The following is a 26,884-nucleotide window of genomic DNA, read 5'->3' as shown; positions in this document are numbered from 1 at the left end:
TTTCACAAATCAGTGGTGTGCGCTACTGGCAACTCTCTCTCTCTCAAGGCATACACACACAGCTTGTTAATTCTCTCATACTTCTCCTGTTGCAGTTATTTGATATTTATCTTTACCAAAAAAAAAAAATGTTATTTGATTTATATAGCATTCTGTTCTAGCGATTCCATGCTCATCATCTAAACCTTATCAATATATTCTTCGAAATTTGTTCTTTTGTTTCTTCATTATCCCTTGTCAGAAACTTTACTTTTGTATAATGTATTATTTCAATCCAAGGAACTCAGGACACCCTTTTTTTGGTGCCAAATGTTTTGATGAATTATCGCTCGTGTCTGCATATTGATTCAGTTTCACTTTAGAAACTGTTTTCAATCTCCAGCAATGGCAGCTCTTCTGCACCCCATGTCTCCCCTCATTAATCCATCTTCAGACAATACAAGAAAAGCTTGTTGCTTCTTCTCTCAGGTTCCAAATCTTCAGAGTCCTTCACTGAACAGGGGGTTTGCTAGGGTTTTAGGGCTGCACCCCATGTTTCCCCTCATTAACCCATCTTCAGATAATACAAGAAAAGCTTGTTGCTTTTTCTTTCAGGTTCCAAATCTTCACAGTCCTTCACTGAACAAGGGGTTTTCTAGGGTTTTAGCTTCTGGGCACATCAGTAGTTCTCCTATGGAGACTCTTTTCATTCTGCCCAATTGGAGGAATGGGAGAAATGACCCAAGAACCAAAGAACTCAAACTCAATGATGCATTTTCTTATTTGGAATACATGGTAGGCAACGGGAAAAAGCCGGATTTAGTTCAGTCCATTCAGCTCTTGCATGATCTGTGCAGGGCCAATAAACTTAGAAAAGCAATGAGAGTTATGGAGATGATAGTTAGTTCTGGTAATACGCCAGATCCCGAGTCTTATGCTTACTTGGTGAACCAGTTGTGTAAAAGGGGGAACGTTGGGTACGCAATGCAGTTGGTGGAGAAAATGGAGGAAAATGGTTGTCCACCCAACACTTTTACTTATAATTCACTTGTTAGAGGGCTTTGTATCGTTGGGAACCTGCAACAAAGCTTGCAGCTTTTGGATAAACTAATGCACAAGGGTCTGGTCCCAAATGTATTTACTTACTCATTCTTGCTCGAAGCCGCTTACAGGGAGAGAGGGGTGGATGAGGCAATGAGACTGTTGGATGAGATAATTGCAAAAGGTGGAAAGCCTAATTTGGTTAGTTACAATGTTCTGTTAACCGGATTGTGCAAGGAAGGTAGAACTGAAGAAGCGATTAAGTTCTTCAGGAGTTTACCATTGAAGGGGTTTAGGCCAAATGTTGTGAGTTACAACATTTTATTGAGGAGTCTGTGCTTTGAGAAGACGTGGGAGAAGGCAAATAAGCTTGTGGCTGAGATGGACGGAGGGGACTGCACCCCATCTATAGTTACATACAACATCGTTATCGGTTCACTTGCTAAACAGGGTCGAACTGATCAAGCTTTTGAGGTCCTGAAGGAGATGATGAGGTGTGGATTTAAGCCAAATGGTGCAAGCTACAACCCATTACTCGCTCAATTCTGTAAGGAGGGGAGGATAGATCTTGTGGTTAAGTGTCTAGACCAAATGATGTATCGGCACTGTTATCCTAATGACGGGACATATAACGCTCTTGCTGTGCTCTGCAGAGAGGGCAAGGTGCAGGAAGCCTTCTCTATTATCCAAAGCTTGGGTAATAAAACAAACTCTTCCATGCATGACTTCCATAGGAATGTCATATCAAGCTTGTGTAGGAAGGGAAACACTATGGCAGCCTTTCAGCTCTTATATGAGATGACAAAGAATGGCTTTACTCCTGATTCCTATACCAATTCATCCTTGATCAGAGGCCTGTGTATGGAGGGGATGCTAGCTGAGGCAGTGGAGATTTTTACAGTAATGGAAGAGAATGATTTTAGACCAGCTATTGACAATTACAATGCCCTTATACTTGGCTTATGCAAGGCCAGAAGGACAGATCTTTCACTAGGAGTCCTTGAGATGATGATTGAGAAGGGTGACATGCCTAATGAGACAACTTATACTATCGTAGTGGAAGGCATTGCCCATGAAAAAGAAATGAAGTTGGCCTCAGAGTTTCTGAGGGAGTTGTATCAGAGACATTTTCTGAGTCTAAACACTGTGGAAAGGCTTGTGATGCAATATGATCTGGAATTATCAACTCCTTAACTTAGATCTGGAGAATAAAAAAGAGGAAAGCTTTACCTTTAGCACCAGTAAGCCAGAGAAGACCACAACATTTGATAGATACAAAAATGATTGAAGCAACAGATTCTGCTATCTGGATGAAGATAGGCATGACTTCTATTGAGTTATGCATGGAGATTTTGGGTTATAAGCTTGATACTGGTCTCGAGATTGTTTAAAGGCGGGACAAGAAAAGATTCAAGCTTTAGTATTATTCCGGAGGTGAGATTATTTCAAGCACATCCTTCATATTTTTTATTTGTAAAAATTGATGCCTAGTTGATTTCATTTGGTCTTTATTGTCTGCCACACTTTTTATAGCAACCAAAGAACTTCTATACTGAAATCTATTGAGGATAACTAAATCAAATGCCTGCTTTCCATTGGTTGAACCCATTACTCAACCAATCTGTGGGCAAAAAAGATTCATTTATTTTCTTTCTTCCTGCCCCACAATCCCAATTTCCTTCTGTAACATTAACTCCCTGCGCCATCTGTTTCTGTCTGTTTATTTTGCCATATTGTGCCCATCTTGTTTTTGAGAGCTTACAATAAATTAAATGCTTCAGTGATGTTCCTATTCTTCGTTGTCCCATGTTCACTGGTACCATCCGACATTTGTGTGTCGAGACAATTTTTAAGTTCCATGGCAACAAATAAAGAATGAGTGATTTGGATAATTGTCTTTAAAATTTTTTTTTCTGTTGGGGATGGGGGGGTGGGAGAGGGGGAGATGTGAGTTCTCTATATTCTTTTTGCTTGTCATACAGCTAGATTGGTGAAACAAACCACTAACAGATAGGCATCTTATATCTATTAGAAGAGGACATAATTGTCTAACAATTAGGAGAGATTGGTTTTCATTTTTAATTGTGATTCTCAGTTTCATATCAGTTGGGTTCATGCATTTACTACCGCCATCAAAATTAATAATTTTAAGAAGACATGGGAATCAGGTTAAAATTATATTCCAAGTTTCCATCTGTAAAGCTCATTATAGCTTTTGTGCATTACTCTCCTGCAGTCGGTTTCTAAAGAAATATTCTATTTATTGGTTAGTAAATTTCTGTATTGGTGCATAATGAATCATATGCGCACATTTGCATCCTGTGAAGAAGATAAGACATGATGCTCCAAACAAAAGAGTTATGGGAAAGAAGAAAAAAAATTAGACTCATGCCTTAATGCCTTATAATAAAGACTGCTACCTTCTAATTTTGCTCAGCCCTATTTTCCAACAGTTTTATTGCAAAAACTTGGCTTGTTTTCTCATTGTAAAATAACATAAAAGATAATTGAATATGAATCTGAAGGTATTTGAATATGAATGTATCTACATACTTCAATAAGTGTTCTAGAGTTGCTCATTTTGAATCTTCTCATTGATCACATGCATTATAGAGGAACATTTATCTCATGGTTGGCAACAAAGGATAAACTAACCACGTAACCTCTTTCATGGGGTGTTGAACCTGTTTGCCTCCAATGCCGAAGAAAAGTGGAAACCAATGATCACACTTTTCTGAATGCGCTATTACTTCAGTCTCTTGGAAGACATCTATTCTTAGCATTGACCTCAGTATCTTTGGCTGGTGTATCATATTTTTGCAGCAAGGAATTGATTCTGTTTTACAAACACTGGCGTTTAATCCTTTTTTGCAATTGTTTGAAACTAAATAAAATGATTAGGGAATCTAAAGTCTTATCCACTAAATTCATCACAGTTCCAGAAGAGTTGGTCTCTGTAATGATCATGACAACCACCGGGTTGAGCTTTACTGGTCATTCGGAGCCAGGAAATATGAATGCAGCTTTTTATTCTATTAGAGGAGATGGAAGCATGTCATAGATCTTCAGGAATGGTGACATCAAGTTTTGCCTGCAGCATGGAGATGCGAACCACATGATAGAGCGGCACCACCCAAAGAATGGAGATTGGGGCTTTATCAACAGCACCGAATCATCTAAGAGAACTACTACGGGATGGGATTTAGATCGAGATTGATGTAAAGAAGATTGTTGAGTGGGTCAAATCTGATATGTTGGCAATGGTAGTTATTTAATACTTGTATGCTGCCAAACTCTGGTTGTCTAACCTTCAAGTCACAAGTCTGTCTATACTCCAAGATGCATGTCTATATTCCGAGATGTAACAATAATTTAGCTCATTATCTTGTCCCTTCTGGTTTATAGATTATGGAAATCTGGTATGTGGTTCATGAATGAGGTTCCTGTGTGTCTGTTGAAGGCTTATGTGTTAGTCCTTGTACTTGGTTTAGTTAGCTTTATTAAAATTGTCCTTCCTCCCTTTAACCTCTTCTTGTCAGATGTTGCCATTCTATGGAAAAGGAATAGTGGCCATTCTTTTGAGTGGCACACAAGCATGGTTGTAAGTAACTTTCTAATTCCTTGATTGTCTGCACATTGATAAATGATAACATGCTTAAGATGAAGGCCTTTTGGCATGCTTAAATTTATTATCAAATGTCAAGACACAATTGACTTTTCCAGAAAATGCCTGCAGAAGAGCGTGGAAGGGTCACTGAAAAATGCTTCAGGGTGGGAATCTTGATTTTCCGATATGCATAGCCTCATCCAGGCAAGCAACCAAGCATGGGATCTGTTGAGCTTCTCTCAAGCCCTAAAGCATCTTATCCTTGCTAACCAAGTCGCTCAAATTATCGGTATCGTTGCTTACTGTTGAGTTGGTTTACTCACAAATATATTCTGAACATTTCTGCAACAAAATAATTCTGGTTTTTTGCCCCATACTCAACGCACTCCCTCATATTTTAAAAACCACTTGGGCCTCTTCTAATTAGAGGACTATATTACAAGATAGTCCACACCGTTAAATTTTATGCGGTTAAGTAATGAAGTCAAAACCCAAAATCGATCAATTCTCTTCCTCACATTACTCTTCCTTCTCACATGACCTGCAACCCACCGCTACCGGTCCTTGCATCTCCTCCTCTCCTGTTCTCTCCCCCTCTCTGCATCTCTCTTTCCAACTCCCTCTCTCTGCATCTCAGATCCAGAGTAACCAAATACATCTAGGGTTTCTTTGTCTAATCGAACAAGGGAAAATTAGGATTTTCTTGGTGAGTTAAAACTATAAGGTCCGATCACATTTGTAGGTTAGTATTTCGAATGGGTTTCTAGAAAATCGTGATTGATCATAAAATCTCTGGTTCTCAAGTCCGATCATAGAATCTCTTCATCTGATTATTCTAATTTGTCGACAACTGAAGCTGGCAGAAGTATGAGATTATATCTGTTAGTGTGTGGGGATCATGGAACAAAAACTCGACCGAAAACCTGTCGAAACCATTGATTTAATTCGGTTTCCCAAGTTTCCAAGACAAGTTGAAGGGAGATTTTATAAAATCCCTGGATTCGATCGGGTTTCGATGGTTTTGACTGGTTTCGATCATATTTCGGTGGTTTCAACACATGCCCATCAAAACTAGGGGAAATTTGGCTCGAAACTAGGACAGACAGGTATTTATACCAGAAACCAGGACAGACACTTCACTTAGTTACATCTAATATCAATTAGGTAAATGTTTCATTTACTTAAGATATTATTCATAAATAAGCAAATACCTCACCTATTTGAATCTAATAAAAATAATTAAAAATCAAATTTCAAAATGAAAAAAGGTCAAACCCCCCAGTAGATGAACAAAAACTGAATTTTTTACGGTAGGTGCAATTTTCAACTTTCTAATGCTGGTGTTTTTTCTCAAATTTAAAAATTTCATAAATCTTAATATGGTAAAACATTGTTAAAAACCAAAAATGCTGTAAAATATTTATTTGTTTTGATGTCCAAAAAAATATTTTCATTCAGAGCGATTTTGACAATATTTGCGCACACCAAATTAAGTTTGATCGATACGTAACTCCTTCAATATAAGTTAGATTTAAACAATCTTAGACTTATTGGAAAACTATCAAAACAAAACTTTCTAACAAATCCAAGATTGCTTAAATCTCATTTATATTAAAGGAATTATGTTCCAATCAAATCTTATTTGATACCATATTCAAGAACAATATACAATATCAAACTTAGATCAAAATCACAAGTAATATTTTTAATGTTCTTTGTGTAAAACTAATATATGGATTGAATTTACAATGTAAAAAATAGGCAGCACAACAAGAATCAAAGAAAAAAAAACTTCTGAACCTCGAAACCAAAGTTCAAATTAACTTGAAAAAAGTTCCAAATTTTGATCGAGATATGATCGAAATCAAGACGAACTCGTTTTCTAGCTGATCGAAACATAGTCGAAACCCAAATTTTAGAACCTTGGCGAGGATTGCAAAAATCAAATATGGATCCTTTCTCCCTTTTGCTCTACGCTATGCCCATTAGAATTTTATTTTCATTTATCTAAACTCAATCAATAAAGATCTCTTCTTATCTTTTGACATTCTTTCATGATTGTTCTACTGAAACATTTTGACTAACATCAAAATCCTTTCACCTTTTGTGAGTTTGTCACATGCTTCTTTTCATCAAGTAAGCTCTTTAATTAGAAAAAACACATTATCCTCTACTGCTACGTTTGCTTCTAGTTTGTTAACCTATCAGCTGAGTATGGGGCAGAATACCAGTTTACCGGAGAACAGAAATTAGAATCCCAATCTCTTTTGCTGGAGTGGGAGCTCCGATTTGGGAGACGACTCCAATGTACCACTTTATTAACAAAATCTATCAGGTTGTTATCCAACTATTATCCATCCTCATCAGTACTCGCAGTAATTTGTATTACTACCAAAAAAATTGGTCAAAATGCAAGAGAATCCCACTACAGAAATGTAAATGGCCTAAACCCCTTGCGTCACAAGAGAGGCTGTTTCAAAATTTAGAACTCGAACGCGAAACCCCAACAGGTTGCAATAACTTAACCGTTACACCAAGGCTCACCCACTTCGGAGTCTACAGCAGTTGTATTACTATATTCATCCTAATTAGTCACCTTAGAATGCCTGAACAGTTTTAAATCAAGAACGCAATTTTGCTAAATATCTAAACAAAGTTCTCATTCTGAATGTAAGAATACATTTTGTATTCTGAGTATGAGACATTCTAAGAATGGGAAAATAAACCAATGGGCCCATTATGCCTCAATACTAGTGCAAAAACCTGCCTATATGACGATTAAAACACAAGAAGTTTTCATTGCGCCTCTGAGAATAAATCAAAGAACTTGGAATAGATCCGACCAGAAGAACCAGTCGGCAAAGAGCAATTCTGTCGAACAAAACTGACTCAAGTAAAACAAACAAGGCATGTCGACCACAAATCTCAAACACATTTTCCATTAAACCAATAGAAGAATCCAGATTAACAGAAACAACTTACTGAAAGAAGAAACCACTCAACAAGTGTCTACACTCAGCACTAAAAGCTAATAAACTTCTAGGTTAAAACTGCAAAACGGAGAAAAGAGGGAATATTGCCGCAAATAATGACTCGCCTTCCACTACCCCACATTCTCCTTCCTTCACAACATGGAGGAAGAGGAGAGGCAATGGGTAAGACGAACCATCTTTGTGTCAAAGCCACTGCTCCAATCTACTTAGATCTCTGCCTCATCTTTCGGCGCTTTCTCTTCAGTCTCCTCATGCGCTTCTTCTTCCACTGCAACAAGAATATTAATAAAGTTCAACATAAAGGTTTAACAAGCTTCAGTATACAGTTAAGTCAAAAAATAAACTCTTAAACTTAGGTATTCATCCAACATTAAACAAGGGCCACTAACATATGGATGTTCGCAATAGCCACAAAAGTTAAGTTGGTAGACTACACAAGCATGTGTGTATAACATTGACAGTTTGAAAAGGTTTCAACACCCCCATCAAGTTCCAATCAAGATGAATAAACATTCGGCATGATAGCATCGCAAAATTAATAGTTATGGCATAACATTCATGGGCTCGTCACTTCTTGCAATGGCAAGGTCTCGTTACCGCCAGCAGCAATGGCTCGAGTTTGAGTCCTGAGAATCAATCTCTCCGTGAAAGGGGTAAGGCTTCCTACCATCTACACCTCCCAAACCCTGCAAAATGTGGTAGCCTTGTGCACTATGTTCCTTTACTAATGTTCCTCTAATACCAAAAACATTAATTTCAAGCAAATACATAACTGCCAATTCGTTAACCAGTAACCTCTAGTGACCAAAGTTCAGGTACATCATTAGGACAATTAAAAATGCTTCTTTGTTCCCAACATTTCAACAGTAATTACCAAAGAATGCATATCATTCATTTGATAACAGAACAAAATAATAAAATACAATATTAGAACCATTAAAAGTCAAGGTTCAATGGTAGTCTCAATAGAATAATAATTTGTTCCCAACATTTCAATAGTAATTATCACAAAGAGTGCATATCAATCATTTGATAACAGAACTTCCAAATTGCTACGGGGATTTCTTGGCAACTTCTCTATACAAGTCGTCCAAATTAAAATAATCTTCCTAGAAACCACACTTTACAACAAAAAAAACAAACTATTGAAGAAAATTATGGCAGCTAGCAAAAAATTAGCTTTCTACAATTACATAACCCCAAGACCACAGTGGAAAAATTCCCAAAAGCTACCACCGTATCGACGTTTCCCTAAAGAATCGATCGTGAACGAAAATCCAATAAAATCTAAAATTCAAACAAAGATGTATAAATCAGGACCAAAAGCAACTACAAAACCCTAGATTTATGGAAACAACAAAAACCCTAACCTTTAACGTGGGCTTAAAAAGACAACAACCCAGAAAATCAAGGACAGATTATTCAATAAGAAACAAAATCATTGAAAAACCTAAGACATAAAGTAGTAAAAACAATCGATCTCAAAAACTGGTTATTGCATCGATCAAACATCCCATTCCATGAGAAAACAAATGTGAAAGGAAAACAATAAATTAGCGAAGGAAATAATTGAAGATTTGAGAGAACCATACCTTGGCTCTCATCTTCGCCTGCGGTCTCTGGAACCCTCGCCGATTTGTTTCAGTATTCCGTGTGTCGTGAAGAAATATATGACACCGTCTTTGGGTATTTATAGAGGTCAGGGTTTTAGGAGAGCAACGAACGGCGAAACCCTAATCCATATGATGGCCCCTTCGAAGGGCTAAAATGGTATTTTAGATCATCCATTTAAGGTCACAAGAGATAAGACATCGATGTTTATCAAAATTACAGAAGACTCCCTAACTTTCGAGAACCGTCCGGAAATCCCCCCCTATGACTCTATGAGAAATCATACACACAATCTGGGCTGGAAGCCTGGAATAGAGAGTTAGGGTATGGACCAGACCAGGCTAAACTGAGGAAAGGCCTTGATTTATTGGCTAAGTGACCATCCTGATTGGACCTGAAATGAGCCTGTAATTCCAGCCAAACAGGCCTGTTTAGAAAGCCTCAAGCTGGAATGAAGGCTCCAATTATGTTGATAATATATAAAGGGGAAAAGAACGCTACCTGGCCACGTGGCCCCCGTGGTTCCTACGCCTAGACACAGAAGCATGCAAAAATACCACCCTACCTCATGGAAAAGCGAAAATCCCACCCAAGATGATGCTTGTGCACACACTCCTATTGGTCAGCGAATGTATGCAAGCTCTAGAGGCTCAGACAATGAAAAACTATGAATTGGTGGAAATGGGAGGAGGTAGTGAGGAACTCATATCAGTACTTCAGCAACCTACTAAACACATTCCTTCGTTTATTTCAGTACTCATCACAGATTGCATGCAGTTTTTGAGATGTACAATAGTAGTCAAATTTACCCATCAGGGAAATTAAATGGAATAGAAGTGAAAAATTTCGTATCTAAAAAATAATTATATGTTTTTTGAAATTATTACCACACATGATCATATTACTAACTTAAAATCATTTCATATCAAATTGGGGAAGGAGGTTGCTGCTAGGCTACATGGCTCCTACACTAGGCTATGCAATAATGTTGCAATGATCACGAAAGTTTCATTTTTAGGTTTAAACAATTTCACTTCCCTTCCCTTTTAACTTCTCTTACAACCAAACGGAACCTCATGTTTATGCGAAAGCAAACCACATGGTAGATTTGTTGCCTACTTCTACTATTAAGAAGACTATAAATAAAGTTGGGATGAAAAATGTCCCTCAAATTATTGCAAGGGAAAAGACTGAGCATAAGTGCCCAACCCCTTGTTTCCAGCCTTGCGATTAGTATATGCCGTTAATTTGTCGAAAGCTGACAGCATACCCAACCCTCTCACTTATTGTGAATAATAAATAAATAACCGTAATTAAAACACAAAGGCAACAAGGATCCATCTGAAGTGCAATTGAGAAGTGTTGCAACTGAAACAGCTTTTCAGACACTTGGCAATACTTTAGTGGGCACATTATTTGCATCATCATTTCACCTTGAAAGTTGGATCTATTTCAGATCAGAATCATTCGTCCACAACATAATTTTTTTATGCTTTACAAAGTAATTTTTTGTTTGATATGCTGAAAAATAAAAGAGGGAAACAGCATTATAGGACCATAAAATTGGGTCTCAAATGTAATATGTAGTCTATCCATATAATTCCCCCATCTTAACCAATCAAAATTCAAATTTGAGTAGCTTGAAACTGCTTGAAAACAAAATAAATCCCCTTGGGCTCTCTACTCTACCATTGGATCAAGCATCACAACAAAATGGCTTAAATTCTAGGGAGAAGAAAGAGCGATCAAACTCTCAATCAACCCTAGAACATATCCGAGACCATTTGTGGCTGCAAGTATTCATTGCATATCCGAGCCCATATTCAAATGTTCCAAGACATTAAAGCTCATTAACTAATTAGATCCCATATTCATTGGTAAACTATAAATATTTCCATTGTTCAGCCGCTGTAAATCTGAAACTATTAAGATTCTGTAGCAGATTCATCTCGGAGATAAACAAAACTAAGCAACAAGACTCCCACGGAAGATTCATGAGATGTTAAGACATTGGTGGCCTAGGGAGCTGTTGTCCCATATGGGGTGGAGGTGGTGGAGGATGAGTTCCCTGGCCTTGCATCTGCTGGCCCTGAAAACCTTGTGGAGGCATCATTGAGGGGGGCCTAGTGCCTGGAGTGAAGTTTGCCATCGTACCACTACCAACCAGAGGTGGGGGTGGGACTGGAGGAGTACCACCAGGAGGCATGGGTCGAGGACCATTTGCTGTCGATGGAGGCGGCGGTGGTACAGATCCAGGAGCAGGTGGTGGACCTCTCGGAGGATTTGCAATGGGTGCACCAGGAGGGAGCCCCTGTGGTGGTGGAGGTGGAGCTTGAGGTGGGGGAGGCAAGGGCCTTGGAGGAACACCAGGAGCTGCTGTGCCATTGGCAATGGAACCAGGAACAGGTGGAGGTGGAGGCTTATTTGCTTCTGGTGGCTTCACCTTGAAATACAGTTGCAACTGTGCAGTACACAAGTTTGATGTCAGATAAACTTGTTATAAAACAGATAAAGTTGTTACGAAACTGACATAACATAAAAAAAGCTAGTTGGATTTTCTGGGAGATCAGGTTTCAAAAATAAATAGTTAGAAGGGAAAAAGGTTGAAAACGTTTTTGAATTAAGACGAACCGTGAACATTTTTGAGTCAGGATCCCAATGCGAAAAGAACTTGGGCGTGGATTTGTCAATCTCTGTGCTAGGAACCTGAAAAGTGAATAGACACTCATAAACAATGAAAGTTACTTGAAATAATTGGAAGAGAAAAAGGTTGATAACATTAATTGTGTTAACATTACTGTACCTTGAACGCAATGATTTCGTATGGCTCAGCTGCAAACAGAAGATACTGGTACCTTTTATCACAGGATTGTACCCTCTATGTACCCATAAAAAGAGAGGAAATGAGATTACTGTTTTGCCTCCAGGAGAGACTTCGAAATATGTTGCTAATAGATGACCAAGCATACAAGTTAGTTGGGAGAAAGAATTCCAAGGGCAGAGTATACCTGTTCAAAGGATGACATAAAACGGTGCCGTGGCTTTGAATTGTCTTCGATTTCAGGGTATTCGATCTGCAACATATTTCAAGATCACCACAGAAAGTTAAAGCTATTTCACAATACAACATAAATGACATCCAAATAGTAATGTGGATATCTCACCTCTAGGCACTAAGCATATCAGTTAAGCAAAAGTTAAAAGTAGTTGTAACTAAGGCTCTCTTTGGTATAGTTCAAATTTATGTTTATCTGACACAAACAATCAATATAAGCATCAATTCTTAAACAGCTCAAGAGTTTTATGATTTATCACCAGAAACTGTTAACGTTTGTTGGAACCATTAATGAACATTTCTTCACTTAAGCATACCAAACCTATTTTTCATTATATAATCTATTATGTCTAGTAGTAACCAAATGATTATTGTTTATAGCCCATAACCTATTATCATAATTGATCATTCATAAATAGGTCATTAACATAATATAAACTATGCCAAAGAGAGCAATCTATAGAAATATATACAAAACAATTGGGAAAAAAAGGACCTGGAAAAGAAGAGATCTCTGTTTCGTCTCTGGATCAAATTGCTTTGTCACCCTGTATCCAGGCCTTCCAATCTTGACTGCAACCACAATGTAAGTTTATTAGCTACATTGCAAAATAAGATTAAGGCTGTGTTTGGTATGCATTCTTGGAATGCATTCTGCGTCAATTTTGCATTCTCGGACGATAAATACAACTATTTTTATAATCCGAGAATGCGAAATCGACCCAGAATGCATACCAAACACAGCCTTAAGAATTAACACTGTTACTAGAATCATAACTGGACCAAGTTACAAGGGTAATTTTAAGTCACAAACGGTTACATTCTTCTACAACTCTTTCTCGATCAGCACATGTCAAAAATATGACAATGAAAATAAAAGAAAAGAAAAATAACACTACAAAACCAAAAGCTTGCATTAGAGAAATAAATTAATCACCATTCAAGAAAATTGCTAAAAACAAGACAGGAACATGAATGCAAACTGTTGCACTTCATAATTCATATACAGCTTAACCAAGCGTTATCCCCAACAAAATGGGGTCAGCTAACTGTTGTACTTCATATATGGCAACCTTATATCCGGCTATTAAGTTCCCCTAAATCAATTTCATAGAATTTTTCCCTTCCACCTTTCACCTAGTCTCTTGAATACAAGCTATGCTCATCCTTCTTCTCCTCATAACATCTATCAGTTCTAGACTCCTACTAGTTAAAGATCCTATATTCCAAGATGCTAATCTACTCCCACGCTTTTAAACTAGCTTCTTTACACGCACTCGCCCATGATGCGAGAACCCTTGCCTACTTATCACTGCATCAGAGCACCAAAACGACCCGTCACTTATAGGGGACGCCCTAGCTAACCCTTGCTCACTATTCGCTACTCCTACATCAAAGTGTAGTGCATCGCTTCTGAGAATGCTCTAGCATAAGGTTGAAAATGTAAGGTTCTAGGATCCATGCAAAAATGATTTGGCTAATGATTTCTTGGTGCCGGCTGCCAACCTGACGCACCAATCCTCCTTTATTCGGGCTTGGAGCCGGCAGCAAAACACTGGCAGAGTTTGCTAATTTTTTTCATGCTCTATTATAATATAATATTTTATTATCCATTGAATTTATCCTTTTTGTTCCAACATAATTTAGCCCTAATGCTGGCAAGAAAACATGTTTTCCAATATAAAGGAGCCGATAGGATGGACTTCATTTTATTTTGGGTGATAGAGTACCTGCCCCCAACCCCACAACAACTTTTTTTAATGAAAGGGAAATACTTTATGGTTTTCAGTTGTTTTTTATTTATTTTTGGGTTTGTTTCAATTGGGTTATTAATTGTCCAAACCTATGCTAGGGTTGTCTCTGCTGATTCGGTTGATGGAGTTGTACCCTGGCAGCAATGTTCTTGATGCAGAAATCTTCAAGAAATCGATGTGACAATCAGTTGAGAGAAATCTCAGAAGCTTTTAGCACTCTTGAACTCAATTTGACTCAAACTAGGTTTGGAATCAAGAACCGATGGAAGGGGATGGGGGAATGGAATGGGCATCTCACCCTAAGCCTCTCACCAGCCTATCTCAGGATTTCAACATTTCTGGCATTTAAAGATCCCACCTAAATTCATTATTTTTGCTTGGAGGATGATTCATGATGGAATCCCTACTCAATCCAAACTGTTTTGGCAGGAACAGTTGACTAATCGCTGCCCTTTCTGCTTGACTGCCAATGAAACTCTTTGGCATCTTTTCTTTTCTTGTGACTTTTCAAAACGTATCTGGGCGGCGGGTCCTCTTGGGTTAAGAACTGAGAGAATTACAGGTAACACTTTGCTGGAAGCCTTGACTCTTTTCTTCCATACGAACACCTCAAATTGGCCGAATGATTCTTATATCCTTGGTATTATCTGTATCACATTGTATTTTATCTGGATTCATAGAAACCAAGTTTTGTTTAACAATCGGTCTCTCAACCCTCAACAGATCATGAGAAATATCATGCAGTGGGTATGTGATTTACAACTCTATCCTTTGACTTTACAAAACACTATCACTACCTGCCCTCCCATACCGCAATCATCTAGCCAGCGATTTTCCAAATCTGATTACTTGAAATTGGGTTCAGACGAGACCTGTGTTATTGTTTCTGATGGCAGTTTCTGTCCTTCAACAGCTTATGGGGGATGGGGTTTTGTTATTGTTTATAACAACAAATTTTGTGCTTGCTCTATGTATTCTGGTTCTGTAGGGTCCACCCAAGAAGCGGAGCTCCGAGGATTGCAAGCAGGGTTCCAAAGAGCACTTTCATTGGACTGCAAAGAAGTAACTGCTTGGATTGATTCGCAGGAGCTTGTGGACTGGATTGAGAACCCAGATGACTATCCTTGACCTTATCAGTAACTTTTTGATATTTCCCATCTTATTTCATCCCTCCGGTCTGTAAGAATTTTAAAACAACCAAGATCTTATATTATTCCAGTTGATAGACTTGCCAGGTATGCTAGACTTACAACAACTACCTCAGAGGAACTTGATGAAAATGTAAGTATTATGTTCAGTTAGTAAAGTTTCTTTTTCACCACAAAAAAAAAAACCATTGCATAAGCAAACTTTCTATTATTCAAATTCGTGTACAAAGCTGTAACCCCTTATAAACTTACATAGAAGACTCAAAAACAGACTCAAAACACTAAAAGAAAGGCCTAACACAACCCTTAGCTAATAAGGTAACATAATCTGACTAGGAAACTAAAAAAATGAAAGAAACATACTCAAAGCAGGGCTCTAACTAAACTAATGAAGTAAATCCCGTTTTCCTACTTTCTACCTATATTTTAGTCTTATTAAATTGGCCAATTACAAAATAAACACATAGATCAAAAGCCGAATACATACATAACCCAACCCAAAGCTTATTTTCAATAAAATAAGCCCTTTAGGTGACTTATCTGCATCAATTCTCCCCCGCTTGAAAAAAAACTCGTCCATGGGTTTGATAGAGATGCTCCATCAAACCAACAAAAACCTACCACATCATCAGACCAGGCTACCTGTCACAACAGTTGAATCCCACAACTAAACTAAGCTGGTTTTAGGGCTTGTTCCTACAGCTACACATGGACCTGTGATCAACATCACCTCCATACATGGAGGGTGTAGAAAACCCTTGGACCTGTAACCAGTAACTTTAGAGAGGAAAAAAGATGGAAGAAGACTACGCGATAGAATGTAATGCTTGAGTGATCTGATCGATCAGACAAGCTCTTTATTTATAATAAATAGAAAAATACAAAGGGGACAGAATTACCCCTACACTAGCTGACTCTATAAGAGGAGCAGGCAATACCTAATAAAATAACAAATAAACAACCTAAAAGGACCTGAGGACCAGAATACCCACATGGTATTCTGGTGTACATAATTCAACAGTGGGTGAGTAATCTCTCAGCTTCATTTTGAGTCTGGAGGTCTTATGCAATGGCATTTTAGAGTCTGGTTTCAGAGATCAATGGGGGTCGGGAATATCCCTCTATATATATATAAATACCGACACCAATGAAGCCCAGCACACTTCCCAGCCAAAATTAAATCTATTAGCAATTCCTGGGTGTGGTTTTAGTTTTCCACCAAACTACTTCACTAGGGGTAAATTATTTTTGCATAGCTTCCAAACTTAGGGTTCGAAATCAACTAGAACCATTACAAAATGGTAGAACCCAGTATCAGTTTTACAAAGTAGACGCGTCTGACCGAGGAGAAGGCAAGAAGAATATTTAGTGCCATAGTTGTCAAGGCGTCCAGGCACCTTGGTCGCCAGGCCCCATCCAATGCCTTGGGTCGCCTAGACATGGTGATAGCTATGGTTAGTGCATTTGGGCTACAGTTGAAGAAGTGGGATGGAGTGTTGAAACAAGGGAAAAAGTGTGAGGTGTGACGGTGGTGGTGACACCTCTGCTTCAGTGGTCTTAGAACCTCCATTAAAGTACGGTTGGAGACCTCCATTAAAGTACTTTGTAAATGTAATTGCCACCGTGGCATCTCTGCAGTGCATCACATGATTTCAGACTATTTTCCACCATGATAGAATGTTGTAATGGTTTGAAAATATCTTCAAAGCCCAGAATACATATGGCGAGCACTGTTATCAATAGTTCATTAATACCCATCTTTTGTATAGCTTTGCTTTCTTTTCAAACTGTGTAGTTTGGTAAATTCAACAATTGTTTGTAAAATCAAGTAATTTTCCCTCCAAAATTTCCACCATCGACTTCTAAGCCTTTTTTAAAAATAAGCATCATAAACTTCTCGCCTAGAGAAGAACTTATTAGAAAAACTAAGTAACTAACTCCTCAGAATTAAGGATCAAATATTGACAAAAAAGTACAGAAAATTTCTTCCACCAACTTTTATAGGATCGAATTTGGTCTTAACAATTTATGGTTTTATTCATTCTACTCCTCCCAAAGACCACAGCATGACATTACAAAGGAAGCACCCATCCATGGTTTGAGAGCTCGGTTTCGGTACTGGTTTCACCCAGCCAAAAAACCGAGTTGGACCAACATCTCGGTGAGTTGTTGCATTTTTTTTTTTGAACTCTGTTGATGGTTTTGGTGGGTTTTTGACCTAGTTTGATGGAAACTTGGTATACAGCCTATTTTGGGCCAGTTAAACACAATGGCACTATCAAAATCAAAGTCCAAATAGGAGTTTGACTTCGGAGCCTAGTTTGGTGGGCTATGACGTACTAATAGGCCCTATTCTACACATAATTTAGTAATAGAAAGCAATCAAAGCATACAATTAATATAAAACAACTTAAATAAGCATTAGAAATGTAAAATACATCAATCTTAACATATACCTCTATCATCCCAAGCCATATTGCCGAATCATGTAAGCCTCTGAATATGCCACATAGGATTCCCATGTCATAGTGTTGTTGAAGAATCGCACGTAGTCTTGGACATAATTCATATAAGTGTTGTCATCAACTAACTAAAGATACCCTATCCTGGGGTATGGAAGAGGCGGTTGCGATGAGATCAATCCACTGCTACTACCACCAGGCTGTTGAACTACCATCGGCATGTATGGCTGGGTTGGGACTGCGAATATGCCGTCCACAAAACCTGACCTAGTACTCTGACTGTCAAACTCATGTGCAAAGTATACTGACTCCGGCTGCCCAACCTGATTATAGCCACTACATTCATAACCGGTGCTCTCATGGCCATACTCATAGTCATATTGGCTGAGATGCATGCCACGATTGAAGCTCACTAGTAGTATCTATACTCATGCTTCCGAAACTTTCAAGCATGGTCTTCATACTCATGTCCGACACTCACTAGTAGTATCTACACTCATGTTAGATGAAGCTTCTTCGTGCAATCCAATGAATTTTCAGTGGAAAATGGGATCAAAACCATGCAAATTGGGTTTTCTAGGGGTTCTCTGTCGAGACCAGCGAGATCTCGACTAGTCTGGGTCGAGATCTCCACATTTTATATGAGCCAGGAACTTAAGTGAACCGAGATCTCGGCCGAGATAATGTAAACCAGCCATTTCACCACTCATCTCGGCTCGCCTTCCCAAAAAAAATATATATATATTTGCAAGAACCCGGCGTTCTTGTTCCATTCACCCATCACAGGCTCACACCTTGGACATCTATGATCAAAAGCCTAAAAGCAAACTAAAATAAGCATAAAAAGAGCAAAAAAAAAAAAGGGGGGGGGGGAGAAAATTTACCACATCCTAAAGGAAGTTGTGCAAGGACTCACTACTTATCTGAATTCGTAGACACATATTTGACAAAATTTCCTCCAACAAATCGAGTAATAAGCAATGGCAATATTTCTAGGGGCAGCTATAGCTAGCACTTTAAGGTGCAGCTAGAATACGTCAACTGCTCATCAGAACTGAAATATTAAGTCATCTACAGATTGAAGAAGGAAATAAGAAGGCCATTAAGACTCACAGATAAGACATCAATCACCCACAATCCCTCCCCAAATAAGCAATACCCAATGCTGTTGGAACTACAACAGAAATGAAACGATAGAGGGAATCTCCTTAACAAAGAAAAAGACCTTCTGACCTCTCAACATAAAAAGAAAATCCCAGAACCATTCTTACCAACTGCAAGTGAGGCCATTGATATGCAGATCCCTGTCTATTAGTCCCATTTAATCTGAAAAGGTTCCTCAAAAGCATCTATTCAATTAAGTTTCTGGATTACCTAATTTTCAACCAAATAAAACAAGATTGATTCCATTTCCTCACCAAATCTTTCAAAGCTGTTCTGCATCTGAACAAATCCAACCTATTCACTTCAAGGATGATCCTTCAATGTGTGCAAGGGGGGGGGGGGGTTTCCTCTCCAGATATTTTCAAAGTCCCATGGAATTTTCACCATCTAACAACAAAATACTCAACCTATCTAAAGTGTAAAGTGAAAATTCTTTGAGACAACATAATATATTTCATTATCACATAAGCAGCACCCAAGAAAAACTTCAGATATGATTGAATCCAGCTTTGAACTCTCAAACTTTGGGCAAATGTGTTTGTTCAATCTGTTTGAATAATGTTCCTAGCTTCTCTTCTCTTTTTTTTTTTTTTTTTTTTTTTTTGAGTAAAGCCTAGCTTCTCATTAGAGAACACAAAAGCAAAAGGTTAAATGTCAAACACTAATCAACTAAGAATAAGAAAGCAAAAACAGAATAATCACTATTTTCAGTGAATCCCCAGACTCAAGATTTCAGCTTTGGAAGCAGATTATGCAGCCTATGAAATTCTAATACAAGCTATACATACTGAAACTCCATTTCCATGCCACTCCACTCATGTTTCAATACTACTCACATCAATAAGTACACATTTCACAAACTTTCATAGCTAATATTAACAACAAAATTAGTGAACAGACTGAAGTATAAGAATCCAACTACAAACATAAGTGATGGGGGAGAACCTGTCTTGCGCAGGGAGACCTTCCGCTTGTGTGGCTGGGGTTGCACAGGTGCTTCTTTAGCTTCACGGGCAGCTCGCTTGGCCAAATTGGTCTGGTGGCGCTTCCCTTGTGTGTGAGCCAAGTAGTTTCCCTCATTATTGTGCAATGTCAAGCAAAGCTTACACTCATAGCTATTAAACAGAAACACACCAAAACAAAGAAATCCACAATAAACCAATCGTTCACTCACCAAATGAGAAGCGGATAAGAAAGTTGTTATTAGGGTTTTTCAAGAAATGAAGAACAAACCTGCCGAGATGATTGCGCATGAAATAGGGATCCTTTGCCAGATCGATGGTCTCAAGCGCTAGCCTTCTGAGCCTTTCTCTCCTGTCGATCGCTTCATTCTGAGCGGAGGCTGCGCCTCCACCACCGGGCTTCGCACCCCAATCTCTATCCATTCTCCTCTCTGTCTTCTCTTAACCGTACAAGAAAACAATTTCTGCTTCTCGCAGCAAAGATAAGTGTTTAATTGGATGAATAGTTCAATCAGAAACTGAATCTCCGGTGTCTGCAGCTGCTCTTGAAGGTCGCCGGTGACGACAAAACCAGAGCGAAAATAGTCAGGATTAGGTTGAAAAGAATCGCGGAGTACAGCAGAAACGGTGGCTACGATGGTTGATGGGCGGCGATTTCAGGGCTTTAGCAAAACTCGGTTGCGAATCGTTTCAGAAGGAAGAATGAGAGAGAGCGAAGTAAAGAGAGAGAGAAGGGGTTGGGGTTTATTGGTCAGAAGAAAGATATTATTTGAGTTGTAAATTGTAAGGATTTGGAGAATTCGGCTCCTCTTCTGCGACCCAGCGCCGAGGAAGCACACATCCCGCGTGCCCAGTAGTCCAGCACCGTTGGATGTCTCCTTGTACACTACTTCGGTGCTAGGATCGCAGGAGAGGAGCCCGATCCGGATTTGGATCCCCTCCGGGGCTACCTGGGATCTCTCAATAAAGTCTCTCCATTTGACACGTGTGCTAGAGAGGATCCTAGGGTCTCTCTCCAATCCTTTCCTATTTTTTATTTAGGAAAATTTACACATATCACCCCTGAGGTTTGACTAAAGGATATTTTTACTCCTCCGTTTTGGAAAATTCTGCGTACCCCCTTGAATTTTGCAAACGGTAACAAATAAGTCCATTCCGTCTGTTCATGACTAACACCGTTAAAAATTAGACTTGAACTGACGAAATAGTCCTTACAAGAAAAGAAAAAAAAAAAAAACACCTGCAACTCATCTTCCCCAATCGATTTTGGGGAAGATGAGTTGCAGGCTATAGATAGAAGGTCTGTCCATTAGAACAACAAACCCAACTTTATCTCGACAAGGAAGCAACTTCAACCAGGGAGTTAGGTTCTTAGTAAAAACAACCTCCCATGGCAGAGCACCATATCTAAGGGTACTCGAGAATGGTCGAAAGCTCCAATGTGGAGAAGCATAAGTAGTAGATGATTCCAAGCCCAAAAGCTAATAGATCTTCCATTTCCGAAACCCCATCACCGACCCTCTCTCAAAACCCATCTCTGTTAAAACCGCCATCATCTCCACTAACCCCTATTTCTCCTTTCATCCCTATTCTTTTCTCTTTAATTTTTTATCCTTTTCATTCTGAAAACCCTCATCCCACCATCACTGATTCTCCTCTCCATTACTTTTCACTTCTAATCTAACCCACATCCTTGTCTAAACAAAACCCCAATCTGAATTCCAGCCATGACCACACCCATCCTCAACTAATTTATCATTTCTGATCCCATCATGTCTTTGATTTCCTTTTCCATTTTCCCTCCCAATAACCATCGGATCCCTATTTCTTTTCTTTTATTCCCATGTTTCCAAACCCAACACAGAATCAGATCCATTGGCTGCCATCATTTTTTTCAAGCTCTCTGGAATCCATTGTCGGCTGTGGTGCAAAGAAATGTGCAGCAAAAAAAATAGAAGAAGATTAGGAAGAAGAAGAGGAAACCCGGGCGGAGAAGAAGGAGATGGGGAGGAAATTGTGCGAACATAGAAGTTAATCGAAGCACAGAAGAGACCTGAGAAGGTGTGGGTCAAATTTTTCCAGGTTGAATCGACCTGATCTTGGGGACATCGAAGACAACCCACAACTCAACTCCGGGAAGTTTCGCATTTGTGCTCAATATAGGATCAAATCCACCCCCATCGTTTGTAGTTCCAGCGACCTTGCGTGAATGACAACTCCAGCTCACGAATCCGAAATTTTTTAACCTAATCAAAGCAACATAAAATCCCATTAGTTATTACTCTTTGAACTTAAACTACAGTTTTGAAGACGGTAACAATTAACAAACCCTAGATTCTGAACAGAAATAAAACTGATCATAGAGTTAAAAGCAAAAGCTAGAAACATAGATACAAATGGATTAAAACCTAAAGCAAATGGAAGAGGGAAAGGAAAGCGAGTGAATCAGGATCGGTTCAATGGTGTTCCCTACAAGGCTACAAGGATACCTGCAACTTATCTTCCCCAAATCGATTGGGGAAGATGAGTTGCAGGTGTTTTTTTTTTTTTTTCTTGTAAGGGCAATTCCGTCAGTTCAAGTCTAATTTTTAACAGTGTTAGGCATGAACTGACGAAATGGACTTATTTGTTACCGTTTGCAAACCTCAGGGGGGTACGCAGAATTTTTCAAAACTGGGGGGTGAAAATATCCTTTCGTCAAACCTCAGGGGTGGTATGTGTAAATTTCCCTTTTATTTAAAAGCTATCGATTTTGTTATTTTTTTTCATCATTTATTATTTCTTATTATTTTTTGGTATCGTAAAAAAATGGATATCGGTAGAACGATCGTATCATATCGTTATGATGATCATGTCATATCATTGATCACCCCTGTCGTGGAATCGCGATATGACGCAATCCACAATATGGCAAGATCATCATAATGATATCGCGTATGGTATTATATCGATATCAATACAATATGGGTTGGTCTCGTACCAGTGCGATTATGAGTTTGATTAGTATTGAAAGTGGTTTCAATTGCACAAAGAGGAAGAAAAGAATGGAAGTTTGAACAACAAAAAAAAGAAGAAGAATTAATAAAAAAAACTTAAAAAAAAACAACAAAATTGATAGCTTTTGAATTAAAAGTAAAGGAGGGATTGGAGAGAGTAATTGGGAGAGCACATGAGAGAGACCAGACCTTGGATCCTCTCCAACACACATGTCAAATGGAGAAACCTCACTCGAAGATCCCAACGACCCCCTACCTAGAGAGGATCTTAATGTGATCGATCTTGCAGATCCCACACTATATACAAAGAAATAAAAGAGGATTGAGACATCCAATCAGATTAATCAACAACACAATAGACAGTAAATTTTAGCCAACGATGGGAGTTATCAGCATAAAACACAATTTAATTTGTTACAAAAGCATTGTACTACATTGAGGACCCATATTTGTATAAGGAAAAATTGTGACAATACCAAATTAGGTGAAAAAAGAAGTTGTAACCTTACTTTTTTACCGTTTTAGTATTATACATTTCCTCCCCCTTTTCAATATGAGTAAAGTAATGTCATTTCACATTTTAACTAGAAAAAAAATGTGCAAGCCAATAACATAATATAAGAAATTCATTTTCATCCTATATTTAGAGAACTTTTGGGAACTTGACAAGCAGCAATGAAAAGAAAGTTACAACTTCTAAGTTCACCACTTAGATGACGACAACAGACATCCTTTTATATAGCGTACGTAGTTAACCCTCCTATAAAATCCTAATGAGAAAATGTTTCAAGACTCCCTAAACCAGCCTAAATCTAAAGCACTTGCTTGCAACATTGAACCCTCCTTTTCTTTTTATGTATTTGTTGTGGTACTTTTGCACAATGTTTTCTGTTTATTTCTCCTTTCTATTAGGGGCGTGGGTGAATTAAATTAATATTTAATTCAAGATACATGTACATTCAGTGATGTACTATGTTAAATATCGAGTATGAGGGATGAAAAATCAGTTTTACATTGTTTTGAACATGACATAACTGTTTTAAAGGATGAAATCTGGTTAAGCCATTGGAAATCTGATAGAATGATAAGAGACTTTATGCTATGCTCAAGATTATAATTTAGTCTCTGGAATGAGAGAGAGGGCAATCAAGGTGAGAGATATCGGTTGTTCCTTTCCTTTTAAAAATAAATTAAATAAAGGGAAAGGACCCTTCTGTGTCTGGGCATAGGGTGTGCCTTTCAGGATTCTTTTTCCCTTATATAATTAAGGGAAAAATAACGTTAACCAGTCGCATGGTTCCTATGCGAAGACATTGGACAGTGTAAAATTACTACTCAGCCCCCAGTGAATTAAAAAAAATTCTCATTCAATCAAATGCTTTAGCGTGCACTCTTATTGGCCCATGTGCTGGTGCAGGTGCTACATGATCGGATAGCAATCTCTTGCCCATTAATTAATTAAATCTCAAACTTATCCACAAATTAAATAAAAGGCGTAATCCAATGCACGAGGCCCGCCATTATGGGGTCCAGAGAGGGTCATAATGTACGTAACTTTACTCTTGCTTTGCTTTAAGGCTATTTCCCGACTTGAAACTCACTTTGGTTGATTATATACCAAATGAAGAATGCCAACAACATGTATCTACACTATCTTCATAGTACAAAAAATAGATACAATGAAGAATTGAGGAAAAGAAATGAGGCAGAATTTAAGTGTTTTTTATACAATTTTACAAGCTTCTTCATAGTTCATACAACTGCACAATGATTTACTCTCTCTATTTCGCGGGCCAGTTCCCTTGACAATCTGTCAGCACGATCATCTTGTCCACCTGCAAATGTATAGACCCGAAATGCAAACTGAAAAGCCCTCCAAAGTGTCTTTATGCAAGCCTTTAATCGGGCATCAGTACTCTTTGATCTGCCATTTTCTCCAGTGATGACTGCTTCTACTTCTCTTCTCTCCTGAAATAAAAACCAAATGTCCAGCACTCAGAAGTTAATACTTATTATGAATGGATTGTTAATGTTAATGGCTAAATTTCAAAAAGATGACATACCTTTAATGCTAACTCCATACAATTTGATGAAACATCTACAATCAGTTCCTTTATCCGCAGTAGAATGTCGAAATCGAAATGGATGTTGCAACTTTTGAATTTCTTAGATTCTTCATCTTTGATTCGTTCCAAGGCATCCACTTCTACCTTGATCTGTATGTATATTTGTTAGATGAATAATATTCTTACTTTGATTTGTGTGAAACAAACAACATTTTACCTTATTGAAGTAGCACTGAATTCTGTCAAGAAGCTTGCAGAGAGGATCAACTATCTTCCAGCTCTCTAAAGTTTTGACTATTAAATGTAACCTTGAGTACAGTGCAGCTGCCATTCTCAATGTTTCAAGCTTCCTTGTAGGGAAATCTTCAAACCTTGCTAGAACTTGGGTCTCAGAAGTTAAGTCCTCTAGATGGTGTTCTACATATTGGTGGAATTTGAGAAGCTCAATCATATCCTTTGTTTCGAATGAATTGATGGCTTTTTTCAACTTCAGTATTGTTGTTGCATGCTTTTTAACATCTTCTTCAATTTGTTGGAAATAGGCTGATCTGGAACATCAACAGAAAAGAAGAATGAGGGAAGGGAAGGGAAGGGAGAGAAGAGAAAAGGGAAGAGTAATAAATTGATAGTAGGAAAAGAAGACCTTTTTGTCATCTCTGCCAGAGCATCAGCCATGCTTTTGTTCCCACCTGTAGAACCCCCAATTTGAGTCTTCCTCCCATGAGATGATTTACCATCTATACTAGATCCTTCTACTTTTCCTTTGAGCAATCGATAGAGGTTACCCATGAAGCTTGATCTCTTCAACTTTGTTCCTTTCTTGGGACCTAATGCTTTTGTTCCACCAATTGGAGGAGGTGGGGGAGGACCTCCTCCGTTCTTCAGCGGCAATGGAGGGGGTGGTGATGGAAATGATCCTTTTGATGGGCGTGTGGGTGGAGGTGGGGCTGGGGCTGGGGTTGAGGTTTCGGTTGCATTTGGTGGCAATGTGGGTAATGGTTGAGCTTGTGGTGGGGGAGGAGCATCTCTGTTCTTCAATGGCAAAGGAGTGGGTGGAGGTGGGGCTGAGGTTTCTGTTGCATTTGGTGGCAATATGGGTAATGGTTGAACTGGCGGTGGGGGAGGAGCATCTCTGTTCTTCAACGGCAATGGAGTGGGTGGCGATGGCAACAATCCTATTGATGGACGAGTGGGTGGAGGTGGGGCTGAGGTTTCTGTTGCATTTGGTGGCAATGTGGGTAATGGTTGCGCTGGTGGAGGGGGAGGAGCATCTCCGTTCTTCAACGGCAATGGAGTGGGTGGGGATGGCAACAATCCTATTGATGGACCAGTGGGTGGAGGTGGGGCTGAGGTTTCTGTTGGATTTGGTGGCAATGGTTGTGCTGGTGGTGGGGGAGGAACTCCTCCATTCTTCAGCGGCAGTAGAGGGGGTGGCGATGGCAATGACTCTTTTGATGGACATGTGGGTGGAGGCAGGGTTGGGGCTGGGGCTGAGGTTTTTGTTTCATTTTGTGGAAATGTGGGCAATGGTTGCGCTGGTGGTGGGGGAGAAGAACCTTCATTCTTCAGCGGCAGTGGAGTGGGTTGTGATGGAAGTGATCCTTTTGATGGATGTGTGGGTGGAGGTGGTGCTGCTAGGGCTGAGGTTTCTATTGCATTTGGTGGCAATGTAGGCAATGATTGTGCTAGTAGTGGGGAAGAAGCTCCTCCATTCTTTAGTGCAATTGGAGGGGGTGGCAATGGCAACAGTCCTTTTGATGGATGTGTGGGAGGAGGTGGGGCTGAAATTTTTGTTGCATTTGGTAATGTGGGCAACGGTTGTGCTGCTGGTGGGGGAGGAACTGCTCCATTCTTTAACGAAAGGGGTGTAGTTGGCAACGATCCTTTTGATGGACATGTGGGTAGAGGTAGAGGTGGGGCTAGGGCTGGGACTGAGGTTTCTGTTGCATTTGGTGACAATGTAGGTAATGGTTGTGCTGGTGGTGGAGGAGCCCCTCCATTCTTCAACGGCAGTGGAGGGGGTGGTGATCGTGACGACCCTTTTGA

At 39.0% G+C, this 26,884-nt stretch overlaps 2 protein-coding genes and 1 long non-coding RNA gene across 3 annotated transcripts; 1 reads left to right on the top strand and 2 right to left on the bottom strand.

Annotated features, from left to right (window-relative positions):
• The first annotated feature begins 304 nt into the window (after positions 1 to 304).
• LOC122639635 (pentatricopeptide repeat-containing protein At1g79080, chloroplastic-like) lies at positions 305 to 2,624 on the top strand. Its single transcript, XM_043832504.1, has 2 exons — positions 305 to 468; positions 595 to 2,624. Exons 1-2 carry the CDS (start codon positions 385 to 387, stop codon positions 2,212 to 2,214), a joined length of 1,704 nt encoding a protein of 567 aa, XP_043688439.1. The 5' UTR covers positions 305 to 384; the 3' UTR covers positions 2,215 to 2,624.
• Positions 2,625 to 7,541: 4,917 nt separating this feature from the next.
• On the bottom strand, positions 7,542 to 9,408 carry LOC122640682. Its single transcript, XR_006329721.1, has 2 exons — positions 9,213 to 9,408; positions 7,542 to 7,888 (listed from the first exon to the last, which is right to left on the bottom strand). It is a non-coding gene; the product is annotated as an uncharacterized LOC122640682 (long non-coding RNA).
• Positions 9,409 to 11,061: 1,653 nt separating this feature from the next.
• On the bottom strand, positions 11,062 to 25,724 carry LOC122640138 (splicing factor 3A subunit 2). Its single transcript, XM_043833283.1, has 8 exons — positions 25,708 to 25,724; positions 20,048 to 20,240; positions 19,760 to 19,929; positions 12,783 to 12,859; positions 12,240 to 12,305; positions 12,035 to 12,109; positions 11,863 to 11,937; positions 11,062 to 11,692 (listed from the first exon to the last, which is right to left on the bottom strand). The coding sequence occupies exons 2-8, from the start codon at positions 20,197 to 20,199 to the stop codon at positions 11,234 to 11,236; spliced, it is 1,074 nt and encodes a 357-aa protein (XP_043689218.1). The 5' UTR covers positions 20,200 to 20,240; positions 25,708 to 25,724; the 3' UTR covers positions 11,062 to 11,233.
• Positions 25,725 to 26,884: the final 1,160 nt, after the last annotated feature.

Source organism: Telopea speciosissima, chromosome 9, assembly GCF_018873765.1.
Source record: "Telopea speciosissima isolate NSW1024214 ecotype Mountain lineage chromosome 9, Tspe_v1, whole genome shotgun sequence".
Lineage (NCBI taxonomy): Eukaryota > Viridiplantae > Streptophyta > Magnoliopsida > Proteales > Proteaceae > Telopea > Telopea speciosissima.
This window is presented reverse-complemented; position numbering and strand designations above follow the sequence as displayed.